This window comes from Lonchura striata, chromosome Z (genome assembly GCF_050655825.1).
Source record: "Lonchura striata isolate lonStrDom1 chromosome Z, ASM5065582v1, whole genome shotgun sequence".
NCBI lineage: Eukaryota > Metazoa > Chordata > Aves > Passeriformes > Estrildidae > Lonchura > Lonchura striata.
This window is the reverse complement of record NC_140740.1, coordinates 56368441-56383060: the sequence shown is the minus strand read 5'-3', so window position 1 is coordinate 56383060 and position 14620 is coordinate 56368441. Positions and strand designations below refer to the sequence as shown.

The following is a 14620-nucleotide window of genomic DNA, read 5'->3' as shown; positions in this document are numbered from 1 at the left end:
TCTAAAATTTTTATTTGTTAGAAACAGAGAAGGGAGGACATAAAAGGCTTGCAGTGCTTGTTGATGTGTGTTGAGGGTGCTCTGAACAGCAGCCACAGCTGCAGAGTAGCTAGGCAAATGTGAGTGAGGGAATCAAATCTAGGCTGCTAACATAAGTGTGATCAGATGGAAAGTATTAAAGGATAAGGACATAGTTTTATGACATTGTGATCCACAAAGGTCTTCTTGCCAGGGGACAGCAAGGAGCAAGATGGGATTTATCAGAAATTTGCCAGTTAAAGACATGTAATTCACAGTATTGTTTTGGACACATTTTTTTTGCTTGTTTCCTTAAGGAAAAATGGGTTGTAAAATGTAATGTGTTTGATGTTGTTTCAGGGAAGCTGGTTCAGTACATGAGGATGGGACAGGTGAGATCACCACTGACTGAGAAGCAGCTCTCCTCTCTTTGCTTTCTGTGGTCATGGGCCACGAGCTCAGCAATGGTACAAAGGCAGTACATGTACAATGGGCAAGCTGGGGCATTGCTCAAAGGGGACAGAGCTAATGTGCTTAACATGTGTCCTGGTTTTCAGAAGTTTAAGGTGTTTCTGAGGTGAGTACTCTAAAGTGCATAATCTTGGCATCACATTAATACAGCTCTTTGCCAAAAAATTCCATAGCATTTAAAATAAGCAATTTTCTCCTTAATATGCATTTAAGAAAATCTGTCATTACTCCCTGGTTGTGCAGGTGGCATGATTTTCTGCCGGCAGCATGGTTTTGTGCCTAGCTGTAGGTAAAGTACCTGCTGAAATTTTGTCTTATACTTTACAGGACTGAAACAAGTTATATTTACAGGGCACAAGTGCTGACAGAACTGAATAAGCCATATGAGGGTTATAAACAAAACCCCCCTTATAACCGCATTCTTTCTGGTCACAGTATCTCTCATATAATATGACAGTTCTTTCCTTCTCTTTAGTTCTTCCCCTAACACATATTGCAACAAATATCCATGCCATAATTTTCATTTTAACTCCTCTGTAAGACATTAACTCTCTAGAGACCACAGTATGCTTCCTTGTTTTTACTTATATATATAAATGGCAGCTGGAGAGAAACAGTTCTTTTTTTCTTCAGCTAAGCTGAACTCTGAGCCAAATACTCTTCTTCTGCATCTCCAGGCAAGTTTTCCCATGGTCCATCTACTGCCCCTTCACTGCAGGACAGCTTGTCTTACTCCCTGTACTAGTGCTGCCATTTCCTGGTTTCCCACTACCTGGAGATACTGCCTTACTTTCATATTTCCTTCTTGTCCAGACTTGAAATTTGTGTTACTGTAATTCATCATGTAGTTCCAGTGATTTTAAGATTAAAGTCTGTATGCCTAACATCCTTCTTCCAAGATTCTGCCTCTAATGATTAAGACAAGGAAGAGGGACTTTGACTCCAACCAGTCATGGCTCTTCTGATCTCTGTCTGAGAGACATGCAGAAGGGTAAAGGTTTCAGCCTGTTTGCGTTTCCCCTGCTTGAGTGCAGAATTCTGGTGGGTTTAGGAGGGAACATGTGTGGCTGGCTTCTTGTTATGAGACAGAGTTCCCACCAGTGATCTATAGATGTTGATAACTTGGTAATTCTGTGAGTTATAAAACCGGCTGGTCCTGTTTGACTCTAAAACTTTGATCTAGAAACTCCTCTTGGGACCCATGAAGGCATAGCAAACTCTACGTTTAAATGGCAGTTTTGCTGCCAAAAATATGGATAATCCAAGGATCATCAAATTAACAAACACTGTGATGCAGTTCAGTTTTGTAAACACAGTGGCTGCAGCTAAGCTCCCACGAAAAGCCACAAGGCTGTGAAAACTGAAATGTTTATTCTTACATTGTATTCAAGGACACTAATAAAAATAAAATAAAATAAATAGATACTGAGACCAGAGGATTCCCAAAGATTAAGAAGGGAGAAAGTCTGAAATGGGAAAGAGAAAGAAATAAGGGTCAGTTATTGAAGCTGTTTTCATTTATTATATTTTCCTACTGCTGCTTGTCAGGACATCCAAATCATCCGTTTCAATAAAGATTTTTATACTGGAAAAACTCAAATGGAATGCTTAAAGGAAAGACCTGTTGTCCAGCACACTTTTCTTAGTCATGCTGGCTGCAAAAGAGATGGGTCATGTGCTGGTAATGGATTTTTCCCATTGCAAGGTGCTCTATCGACTTCTTGCAATGTATTTACTGGATGAATCACACACAAAAGTGCTAAGGGAACCATGGAGTTTCCCTTGCAGACATGCCATGTAAGGATTACATATAGCCACTTCTGTATGTAATCCTTAATTAGGTAAACATGTCCAGGTATTGGGCAATACACAGGCAGCCAATATATATAAATAGACAAAGACAGCTGGAAGGTGGCCAGTGTGTCGCCTACTGTCCTGGGTTGTAAGATAAGCTTGTATTCTATTTGCCATCTGTTGGAGGTTGGGCAGGTTTGTTATCTCTTCCAAGAACAATGGTTTGCTCCGAAGAGGTAATGGTTTGTTAATGGGCCATTGACTGATTCAATGCAGGGCTGGTAACATAACACCATCCCATTGTGAGATGCTCCACCCAGAGGGGGAAGCCAAGCACTCTTTTATTGTATAAAGGGGTACCTTTTGGGAGACAGAGCAGCTCTCTCTCTCTTTGCGGGATTCCCAGAGAAGCAGCTCCTTCGGCGGTATTCCCAGAGAAGCGGCCGGAGCGCGGTGAGGCGGCGGCGGCGGAGCTTGGAGACGGCCCCGGCGCAGAGGAAGACGGCCCCACTGCCACCAGATCTTCAGAGAAAACTATACCTTTCTAAAGATCACCACTGCAGCTGCAATTCATCAGCCACTGCAAGAAGAGCAGCTATCATTTCAACCGGACTGCTACCAACACCCTAAATCCTCAGGTTGTGGACTTTATCACTAGTTTTGTTTGTACTGATTGCATTTGCCTTTTTAAAAATTGTTATCTAGTTTTCTCCTAGTAAAGAATTGTTACTCCCATTCCCATATCTTTGCCTGAGAGCCTTTTAATTTAAAAATCCTGGTAATTCGGAGGGAGGGGGTTTACCTTCTCCATTGCACAGGAGGCTCTTGCCCTCCTTCACACTCCTGTCTTGTCAAACCAAGACACCTACCCACAAGGGGCCAGAAGGAGTATCCCTGGAACCACTGGCCTGTCAGCTTGACCTAACTGCTTGGAAAGATAATGGAACACATAATCTTAAATGTAATCACACAGCATGCACAAGACAACCAAGGGATCAGACACTCAGGCAGTACAGGTTTAGGAAAGGTATGTCCTACCTGACCAACTTCATCTCCTTTAATGCCAAATGATGTCCTAGTGGATGAAGGAACAACTGTGGATACAGCCTTCTGGATTTCAGCAAAGCCTTTAATACTGTCTCCAGTGGTATTCATCTGGAAAATGTGACAGGCTATGGCTTGGACAGGTGCACCCTTTGCTGGGTGAAAAACTGCCTGGATGGCTTGGCACAGAGAATGGTGGTGAGTGGTGCCACATCCAGTTGGCAGTGTCAAATGCTGTTCCCCAGGGCTCAGTATTGGGCCCTGTACTGTTCCATCTCTTTTTTAATGACCTGGATGAAGGCATTGAGTACAGCTTCAGTAATTTTGAGTATACCACCAAGTTATGCGTGGTGTTGATCTGCTAGAGAGTAGGAAGTCTCTGCAAAGGGATCTGTACAGGCTGGAATGATGGGCTAAAGCCAATGGTGTGAGGTTGAAAACCATGTGCTAGGCCCTGCCATTAGATCACAACACCCCCAAACAGTGCTACAGGCTAGACAGGATGCTGGAAAGCTACCCTATGGAAAAGGACCTGGGGGTGCTGGTGACAGTGGCTGGACATGAGCCAGGGTGTGCCCAGGTGGCCAAGAAGGCCAATGGCATCCTGGCCTGGATCAGCAATGGTGTGGCAGCAGGACCAGGGCAGGGATTGTCCCCCTGTGCTGGGCACTGGTGAGGCCACACCTCGAGTGCTGTGTCCAGCTCTGGCCCTCACTGCAGGAAAGACACTGAGGAGCTGGAGTGAGCCCAGAGAAGGACAATGGAGCTGGGAAAGGGTCTGGAGCACAAGTCCTGTGAGGAGCAGCTGATAGAGCTGGGGGTGTTTAGCCTGGAGAATAGGAGGCTCAGAAGAGACCTGTCACCCTCTACTACTGCCTGAAAGAGGTTGTAGCCAGATGGGGGTCAATCTTTTCTTCCAGACTGGACAAGTAACAAGTGAAAGTGACAGAACAAGACTAGAAAGCCTCAAGCTGTGCTAATTGTACATCAGGAATCATGGAAAAGATTGTCAAACATTGGGATGAGCTTCCCAGGGAGGTGACTATCCCTGGAGGTATTCAGCAAATGACTGGATGTGGCACTTGGTACTATGGCCTAATTGACAAGGTGGTGATCAGTCCAAGGTTGGACCCTGTGATTCCTTTTCCTACCTAAATGATTTTGTGATTCTGTGATGTTCAGGTATCCCTTCAGGCCATAGAGGACACAGTAGTACCCAGCACTTTCACATCCTCTTTTGAGGAAAAAGGGCAAGGAGGAGTACAGAGACAAGACTTCTGAGCAGCCTGAGGCAGTGGTTCCACAAACTCTCTTGCTTTTAATCTGCTTGCATAGACTTATGCTCTCAAATTTATAGGCATCTTGCAAATCCAGTGCACACTTTCTCTGACCAAATATTTTGTCTTCCTTACAGTTTTTCTCAAAAGCTTCCCACTTTCTTTCTTGACTCTCATTCTGCCTTTCTTGTTTTTAAAATTCAGCACTTTAGGCTTTCCATACAGTGTCGGAGAACCTGCTCCTTCAGGTGTTCCTTCAGGCCACCTTCAGAAAGCTCCATTCTCCTGGCAAACCCTCCTGCCTTCTCATTCTTTATAATCCCTGGTTTTCTCATGACCTGAATTATTATCCCTGTAATTTGTCTTGTCTTTGTTTGACTTGTCTACCTGCTGTGGGAAGCAGTGTAGAGTGGAGAATGGGGCTTGCTCTGTCTCGAAGTTTGCTACTATCTGAGTCCTCTTCAAACAGCAATAAATCTTATATCTGCCTCATTATGCCTCTGCTTAACAGTCTGTTCAGTCTGGATCTGATGGAAAAGCCCCCTGGCACATTGGGATTACAGAACAGCTCTCCCAGAAGTTCTGAGGGATCCACACTGGATTTTTCCTGTGAGCAGTTCTTTCAGTCTACCCTGAGGCCCAAGAACACAGCAGGTGTTCAGAGTGCCTAAGGTATGGTCTTTTTCTTTACTTAAAAATTGAGTGGAAGAAAGGACAAAAATTGGGGAAAATATTACTATAAATGGAGAGAATAATATTCCCTGCTGGCAGGAGTATTTTGTGAGTCATGGTTATTTTCTTTTGAATGCAGAGCTTCTCTGAGCTGATTAAATGGAATTAACAACACACTCAGGAATCCTCACAGTTCCCTGTTTCTCTGATCCCTGTGGCTCTTGTTTTACCTCTCTTGCCTTTGGGAACACTTGAGGAATTTATTAATGAGGTCCAATTACTGAAAATTGTGGATTTATAGTCAACATTCTGGCTAATGCTGGAAAGGAGCTTTTAACTCCTTGGGAATTTAAAATAAGCATCAGAACCCACCTTCCCAGGCATTGTTGCTCCCCCAAACACCCAGAATGAGAGCTAGCCAGCTATCCCTACTAGGGCACTGCACCAGTTGAGGCTCCCAGAAGCAGCAGGTCACAGGCTCAAGATGCTTCTCAACACACTCTATCCACTGGAGAGACCATGGGCAGGAAAGGGTTTCAATTAACTGCCCAGTTATTGCCCAACATTGCATTTATTTGATCAAATTACTTGTACTATGTGCAAAGCTCATGGGAATACTTGATGCTAACTCTGAATGAGGGGTTGAGCTGAAAGGCACTCAGCAGGTCCTGGTGCATCTTGAGTTCAGAGGAGCTCCTGCAGCATTGGCTAAATTTTGACCTTTGGCATCTTCTAGCTCTTTCCACAGAAAATAAACCTTAAAAATGGACAGCTGCTGATAGCAGTGCTGAGAGTCCAAGACTGGCAAGGGGTTTCTCCACAAGCAGAGTGATGTTGTTAGTGTATAATGAAGGTCTTCTGTAAAACCAAAACCGATAAAACAAGGGATAAGTTTAGATATATAGTTTTATATTGCTGAATAAAAAGAGCTGATAATTGATTCCTGGTCCTGAGGACAGGTAAAGCAAATTTAATCACCCTATAGCACCATCTATTTCTGGATGGGGTCCCTAAGGAACAATTGTTATTTTTGGTGTGTTGTAGGGTTTTTTGAAACATACTTGAAAATAAAGACTGTAGACTTTTCTGCAATTTATATAAACAGTGGGTTTACAGCATAAAACTTAGTATATGCATTCCATGACCTTGGGTAGAGCATGTAGACAGTGATGGTTCAATGCCTTTGGGAAAGAGTTGAAGGAATGAGGAACTAAGTCTAATGAGAAGAACTTATTCATGGTGCTTCCTGGGAACAGCCCCGGACCAAGCTATTTCCCAAGTCAAGGCTGGGTGTTGTATTGTAAAAAGCTAGCTGTGGTCTTGTAAAGCAAAGCTGAGAGGTGAGCAAAGAAATGAACTCTGCAGACCAGTGGCTATCCAGAGGCTAAGCTCTTCCATGGACCTCTTTTAGCAGTATGGATGAGCATGTCTCTCTCATGGATCATTTATGAGACCTCAGATATCTCATAAAAGCTTGCAGGTGAGGCAGTAATAAGCCTCTTTTTCCCTCTCTACCCAAAGACTTAATTTCACAGAACCTGCAGGACTTCCTGGATACATTCACTGTTTTGTCAAGATTGGTTCAAAGGTAGCTGAGATAGGACTGGAAGGCAGCTCCAGAGAAGTGTACTTTTAGTTCGGTATGAACACATAAGCCTTGCTTTGCTGAAAAATGGGGCTGAAATCAGATCACATCAACTCCATAGTGTATTATGGGAGCATTGTAATTTCTGACTGCCTCTGGCCCAGAAGAAAATTACGTCACTGTGTTCTATAGCTCAGGGAGAATACAAAGCTCTACACTTGAAGATTTTCTTCATTCTTGTCCGTCAGCTGAGGCTGCACACTAACTTTTAGTATTCTACTAGCCCAGAACTGGGGCTATAGTTATTCCATATTTCAAAAGGGAAAATATTCCCTTTCATTGCCTGCCTTATTAGGTATGCCAAAAGTTGTCCTATTCCCAAGCACTCGGCCAAATTCTAGGTAGCGCCATCAGTAATTTGCAGAAATTTGGTGCTCCTTAGTAGTTATTTATAATTTTGCTTTCCTCAGTGAGAAGCTTCAGTCAAAAGCATAGCACCAACAAAGTCTGAAGGGGCCAATGTAGCCTCAGAATGTCTGTCCTTATTATCCAGCACCACCTCCAATGACAGTGACAAATACATGATTCCTTCCCAAGTATGGCAAGGAGCTCAAAGTCCTCCACACCAAGCAGATAGATTTCTTAAGCAAACAGATCATTTTCAATCTGGCTTTATAGTCAAGATTCCAGTTATTGTCAGAACTCAAGGAAATTGTGGAGTTGGAGTACAGAAACCAGTGGCGTCAGGCCTCATGTCACATCTTACTAGGGAAGTTCTACCTCAGGCTCTGCAGCTGCTTGACAGTGAACCACTGTTCTAGAACAAAGGGGAGTAGCGTGGTGATGAGGAGCTGACATCTGTGGCCCTGTGCAGTCTGCAAAGCTCATAAGGCTGCACACACTTTCAGCTAGATAAGGCCCTTTGGTATTTATGGGATTATTAGTTATTGAGAATTATGTCTGTTCTCAGGGTAGAACATGCCATTTAGACTACATTACTCATTATATGAGTCACTATGTTGAATAACTTATGCTTCCTATATTTGGTGGGATGAGCCAATACATCGCACTTTCATCCAGAATGGCATTCTATTTAAACACCACCAGCCTTCTTTTTCAACTGTAAAAGCCCCGAAACATAAATTTCATTGTCATACAAATTTATTTTGTTTGGATTTTTTTTTTTTTTGCATAATCAGTTGCAGGACCTGCAATATTAAGCCAAATATGCTGGCTAACAGCATCTAGATTATACCAAGTTTGTATGTGTCCTAATGAAAGATGTGCTAATTGACAGCAGTCAGCTAGATTAAAACAAAGAGCATTTAACTTTAAGGATTTATGACTTTCCACTGAAACCAGTGAGACTATTCAGGTGCTTACAGCTGAAGACATGCATATTTGTTGACATGGTTGCTACACCATTGTTCTTGCAAGGAAGGAGTAGTGATCCATCATCATCAAGTGTAACAGGGTGCTAGGGGCTACTTTCATTAGAGGAAACTGCAAAATTCCCATTGATTTCAATGGAAGCGGGGCAGGCTCTGACATAGAAGTAGTAAGCTTGTGTAAACAAAAGTTACAGAAAACGTTCCTCATGACAAGTATTTATGATGGCTCTGGAGCCTGAGAGTCTTTTGGGTGTGGAGCCTCTGAAATAAAGCGGTTATTACTTCACTTTTCTTCAGTGCAATTAAGATTAAGGCACATCAACAACACACTAATTTTGAGTTTGTGGTGCTGACTTCTAAAAGTGATATTACCACAAGTCAGAGGTTTCTGAGAAAGAACAAGTTACATTAAAACACATTTCCACCTCTATACATTTATTTATTGACTTTCTCCTTCAGCAAAATTACTTTTAGTTTTGCTACTCTGGTGTTTCTAGAGCAGTGGTTATCGCTCCCCTAGGGTGGGGAACCTCAAGTTTATTCCAGTATAGAACCCCATTACAAATGTCATGTAGATGCCCATGCAATTAGGTGAATTTGCCTTTCCTATCCCATTTCTTACACCTTAATGTAGCTAGCAGACACTTACTACAGACAGGCTTCCAGTTGAAAATAACTGTTATAGTCAGTTCTGGGGGTTTATGCCATGAAGAAATACCATTTCACAATGTTTAGGTAAAGGTTTAGATAAAAACTAACTCCACTACTTTCATTGAAAAGTAAGTAGCTGATTCCTCTATGACTCAAGTCAAGTGGCAAAAAGCAGTGTGACAAATAAGGGATAAATAAACCAAGAAGCATTTCAGACTACAGATTCCAGAGACTTCAGCTCAGTATCCAAAACTGAGAGTATCATGGTTGCAGAGATTAATTCATAAAGCTAATTCATAAATACAGAAGTATTTTCTATTTATAAATTTCTACATCATATTTCCCAATTAGATTCCTCAAATTCAAAATCTGTGTAAGACTTCCTTTTCATATTTGGAATGTACAAATTATTGTCTTGGAGCCCAGCTATGTATTTAATGCAGATCTAGAAGAGAAACCTGATGAAGGTACAATAAAAAATAGATTAAAATCATCTAGCAATCTGCTACAGTTACACTTCTATTCCAAGTATCTTCTCATTCTCCTTTAACTGAAAGTATGAATGCTTGTAATAGTAATGCATTTACTCATTAAACTTTATGATATATAATGGAATTGAGGGTATTGCCACTAGCCAGGAGAGTGCTTTTAATGTTTTTTAATCCTTTTGAGCTTTTGACTTTGGGATATTACGTTGAGACACTTCTGTTATGTAAACAAATCCATTGTTTGGTTCTTCACTTGAACTAAATTTTTCATTTTTTCCAGCATCACTTTTTTTTATTATAGTACTTGGTATGCTTTTTCCTTATTGTGATGGAAGGACCAGAATAACAGCAATTTGGAAGATTTTTTAAAGTCTAATTGCTATTATGTTTTATAAAATACATTGAGATGCTGATGACTGCATTCTGAATAGATGCACTATTACACTCAAGTGGTACAAGTGTGACAGAAAAAACATCTCACTAAAATCTTTATTTAGTGCTTTTCAAGGATCAGACTAGTTCATCACTATGGTATCTGGTTTTAAAATCCTTACATCAATTAATTCTAATTAAAATTACCTCTTTTTTTACCAGCCAATCAATTTATTACTATACCTCTTCAGTATAGCTGAGAGACTGACTACTAGTTGTTCTTGACCATCTGGTTTTCAATGACATCCTAATTTATTACACCTCCTCTTATAGCAGTGCCTGTAAGGTTTTAGAGTAGCTCTCAATCTTTAAACCTGAGATGGAAGTGTAGGAGAAATAATAATTCTACCAGCCAAGGATTAAAGATTTTAATTCTCCAAGAGTTGATATGAACATTTTTAAATCTAATTTTCTTACTGTTCTGAGGTGTAATTTCTCAATTCTAGTTTTGAATTTATGCCTCCTAGGAGTTGTGAAATTTATTTATATTTCGGTCAATACTGTATTAGAGATATAGCTACTCCTTAAACAAACTGCTGTATGGTACCTAGAGTTGCAAAGCATATCACACAGTGAAAGAAAGCCGTGCACTCAGAGCGCAATGGAAAAGCTGTCAGCTGTTTTAATAGCAGTTTATTTATAGATATTCTATAATCTGGAACTTCACCATTTAAAAACAATATGGGAGCAAAATAAGACATCTGTACAATTCTTTGAGATTACTGGTTTTTCATAAGAGGACCATAAAGTCTCATTTGTCTGATATTAAAGGCTTAGATTTTTTTTCTGAAAATAAAGGATATCTTTTTGCAGAGAAATAAAATTAGGAATACAGACAACAAACTTTGCTGCACTTTTTTGGCCCATGGTCCTTCCACATGAGAAAGGCTGAATTACGTTTTGTGCCTGTGTCTGCCTGTGAGGTAACACTGCAATGTATGTACTTGAAATTCATGAACAGACTTGACCAGAAGAGAAGCTGTTAAATCTAAAAAGTTTTTGTGTGAATACTGCCTCAAACATCATAATCCGTTTGTTCATCTGATAATGGGAGAGGCTGCAACATTAAGGGAAAAGAGAGTTTTTACATACAAGCCTTGACTTGAACCCTGACAGCTTTTTACAAACTTAGTGTAATATATAGCTTATTCCTAGTTTTTGTGAGTATGAGATGTTCTGGAGTTTGCAGAATACAAAACATGCCAAGTATGCCTTTTTCCTCCTTTCCTTTCAATCTCTTTTCCTCACAGCACACGTGGGCTTTTCATTAATACTGTGACAATTTCCTTCAATAAGTTGCTGGAAAGGGCTGTCCTTGAGTCCCTGATTCTGGATTAGGAGCTAAATCAACTCACCTCCATGAGCAAAATAGAAGATAAAAAACTTTTTCCCTTTTCCCACTTTATTTTAAATCAGGGACTGCTTCCAAAACAGATACATCAACAGCGAAATTATGGTGTATTTATATATTTTTTAGTAAAGTATAATGGCACAATTGAGTGTCATGATACTACAGAACATTATAATACTTAATCTTCTGTGACTCTGCACATGGCTGAGGTATCACTGAGATAAATAGACCCTATGTTTTTGTGCAGTGTCACATTCTTTATTTTAAAGTAAACTGATTCCATTATAGTGTAAGTTGTAAGGCTGTCTTGCTCTTTTGCTAATAGAAATCCTTCATTTTATAAAAGAAAAGGATGAAAGAACACACAGAGTAAATAAATCTTTCTTTGTATGCCTCTGTTAAGTGTCTGTTTCCCAGGTGGTACTTGGCAGCACTGAAGGTTTATTATGACTGGGTTTTGTAACAGCAATCATACCCTAGGTAAGATTTTTTTTAACCCAGGTGAAAATGCTCAGACATGACTCAACAAAAAAAGAGATCTTTGCATTCCTACTGTTAATTCTGTATGTTGCATATTAATAGGAGTTGTGGAAAAATACTTCTGTGCCCACCATCTTTCACTGTGAAGCAGAGGTTCTAAACCATGCAGGTTCCTCCTGGTTTTCCTGTTTGTTTTCATAGCCTGTCAGAGTTTAGATGTGCAAAGCAATTTTCTTGTTACCCAATCTTCTTGCCTAACAATTAAAAGAACTTCAGCTATGCCATTATAATCATGTTGAGATAAACATTATGATCATTTTACAAATTAGGTTAAAAATGGAAGAGATTATAAAAATGAAGAATTTTTTAAGAAAACAGGTAACACAGCTTTGGTGTCTGTGACCACTTTTCATTATGTGCAGATATGTCCGAACTTATCAGAGCCTCTGCCACCTTGTATTTTTCTCCAAGGCAAAATGATCCTCTCTGGACTGTTTGATTAAGCAATCCAGTTACCAGAGTTCATATTTGCAGCATTTCTGTGATACTTTCTGTGGTATTTTAATCAAGCATTTTGAGCCATTTTGCATTTCCAGTTGACTGCTGTCTGTTAATATCTTACATCTGTCTTGCAACTCTGAATGCAGAACTTAGGTTCAGTTTACATGGTACCAAAATCTCAGAGAAGTCCTTGTAAGGGTTCAACCTAAGAAGTGAGAAGACTGTGGTTTGCTCTGCTCTTCTGAGATTGCTGCTTTCTCGATCACACCAAACTTAATTCAGAAAGGAAGATCCACTCTAGCCTTAACCCAACACATCCTTGGGAAGGAAGGGGATGGAGGCCCTCAAGGATGAAAGGAAGTGTGGGAGGCCTGACAGGTGCTTCTGGTTCAGACCTGTGTCAAATATTTATTCATAGTAACTACAAAGGCTCAGAAACTGCTGTGTAATTTCCCTTGCCCACTCTTTGATTTCTGTACTTGCATTTTGCCACCTTTAGCTTGACTTTGATTAATGAGAATCCAGGGCTCTGGCTGGGTTTTCTGAGATTTTAAGTGCAACTTTGAGCAACCTGGAGTACTTTCATTTGCTGTTTGTTACTTACTTCTTTTTTAGTCACGGTGAACTGAAAAATGTTGTTCTTTGAGTACTAAAAAGCACAACAGTGTTCGGGTAAATTGGCCTCAGAATCTGTTTCATCATAATGAAAGCATTTACATCACTGCAGAGGTTAATTTCCCTGCTTCTGCAGTGCTATCCACGTGTGCTGGCCTTCCCAGGTTATTTTAATAAATGACTGTCAAAGTAGCTACAGGCATTCTACTGCTGGAACAGAGCATGGTTTTGCAAGGCAAACATCTGTGGGGCTTTCCAGATGCAGGAAGAGCATGGAAGTGGGTGTTATCTCTCAATGGAAAGGGAGGAATGTGGCTAGCAGCAGCAAATACACCAAAACAACTGAGTAAATATATCTTTATTTTGCCATTGAGGAAAAAAATAAAATAAGGAAGACAAGGAAAAAAAAAAAAAGAAAAAAAGGAGAGAGTATAAAAAAATTATATCTGCATGAAAGGGAAAATTTTTCATGTTTTTATTTTTGCATGGCTGTTTTCCACAGCCTAGGACTGTTCAAAGCACAAGAAGGGAATTTCCCCAGGAACTTCTCACACTGACACAGCTGGAACTCTCAGGGACAAACAAGGTTTCATAGATGCCACAGAGATGTTGTGAGAATCAGTCCTGACTAGCAAAAGGAATTAAATTTTCCATCTAGGACTAAATAAAAGAACTTCTGCCTTCCTTCTGGCTTTCTTGGCTGAGGTCACACTTTTACCACTTCATCTTGGGTCACTTGGAGCATCAGCTGCTAATTTCATCTGGCAGGGAGGAGCCTCCCTCCTAATGAACATGTGGGTTTCAAACGGAGTCAGTCTTAAAGTCTTTGACAAATTATGAAGTTTACTATATATTTTCTCTCAGAATTCACTTGATTCAAAACTGCCTGAGAGATGTGTTTATATATTCACAGCACACATGAAAGAGAACCAAACCAGGGCAGAAATGTACAGTGGAGGTAAAACATGTGTGAGGAACCTCTTACTGCTGGGCTGAAGATCAGACAAGCTTATAAAAAGGGCAGGGAATGCTCATTATGGACTGAGTCAGCCCAGCAGCTGTGAGGCTCCTCCCTCCCCACTTCAATGATTTTATTGTTCACCCAAGCCACTGTCAGGCACTCAGGAGAAATCCTCTTGGCCCTGTATCTGCCCCTCTGCTAGATGCAATCAGGACTAGACAACTTGGTGCTTCAGTTGTCTTGGTGAGGTCTTGCTTGATGTGACCTCTTCTGATGGGATGCAAAGGCAGGGGACACCAGAGGTACTGTGCAGACCTGACCCGTGCACCATCCTGGAAATCACAGCTGAGCTTAAGTGAAATAAACAACAAATTCTCCCAGAGTACTAGATGAATGCTGACTAGAACTGCAAGTTTCAGATGCTTAAATTAGATCTCCCTCTGGTTGCAGATGCAGATTTTCCCCATGCAACTCATAATGGTTGGTGTATTCATATTGTTGGTGTATTTTTCAGATTTTTTTTTTTTCAGATTTTACCACTCGGGTTCACTTTGGGCTTGGCATTCCCTATAACTCTGCTACTCACTGCTCTATCAACTGCCAAATGCATTTCCACCAGCATAAAATCTGATAATTTAGAATTGCACTGTTTCCTGACCTTGTTCCTTCTTTTAAAAGTTATTTTGGTGAGGAAAAATACATCTGAAATGTCAGAGAAAAGACAACAGTTTCCTTTCTCTTTTATTTCTCGCCATTGAGAAAAGATTTGTTGGTCAATAAGGAGCATTGTGTCCAAGTCTCCAAGGACAGCCCTAGTCCTCTCTGAAACAGCTTGTTTTATCTGTGTGCCCTAGACAAAACCATAATGGCACTGAAAGAATTCACAGTG

The 14620-nt window shown here is 40.6% G+C and overlaps 1 protein-coding gene and 1 long non-coding RNA gene across 9 annotated transcripts in view; one reads left to right on the top strand and one right to left on the bottom strand.

The window, feature by feature from the left end:
* Positions 1-14620, bottom strand: part of LOC146763845 (uncharacterized) — a 155241-nt gene that overhangs the window by 15380 nt on the left and 125241 nt on the right. The gene's annotated exons all lie outside the window — the stretch shown is intronic.
* Positions 1-14620, top strand: part of LOC146763846 (uncharacterized) — a 54109-nt gene that overhangs the window by 14913 nt on the left and 24576 nt on the right. For 2 of the 4 annotated variants that reach the window (XM_085566449.1, XM_085566447.1), the window contains 2 exons: positions 379-410; positions 2690-14620. The exon at positions 2690-14620 is cut by the window's right edge and continues 24576 nt beyond it. In XM_085566449.1, coding sequence (XP_085422575.1) covers positions 379-410; positions 2690-2913 — 256 coding nt within the window. In that variant the 3' untranslated portion in view covers positions 2914-14620. Of the gene's footprint in view, positions 1-378 lie in introns of all 4 variants that reach the window. The other 2 variants (XM_085566448.1, XR_014951182.1) reach the window with 2 other exon arrangements.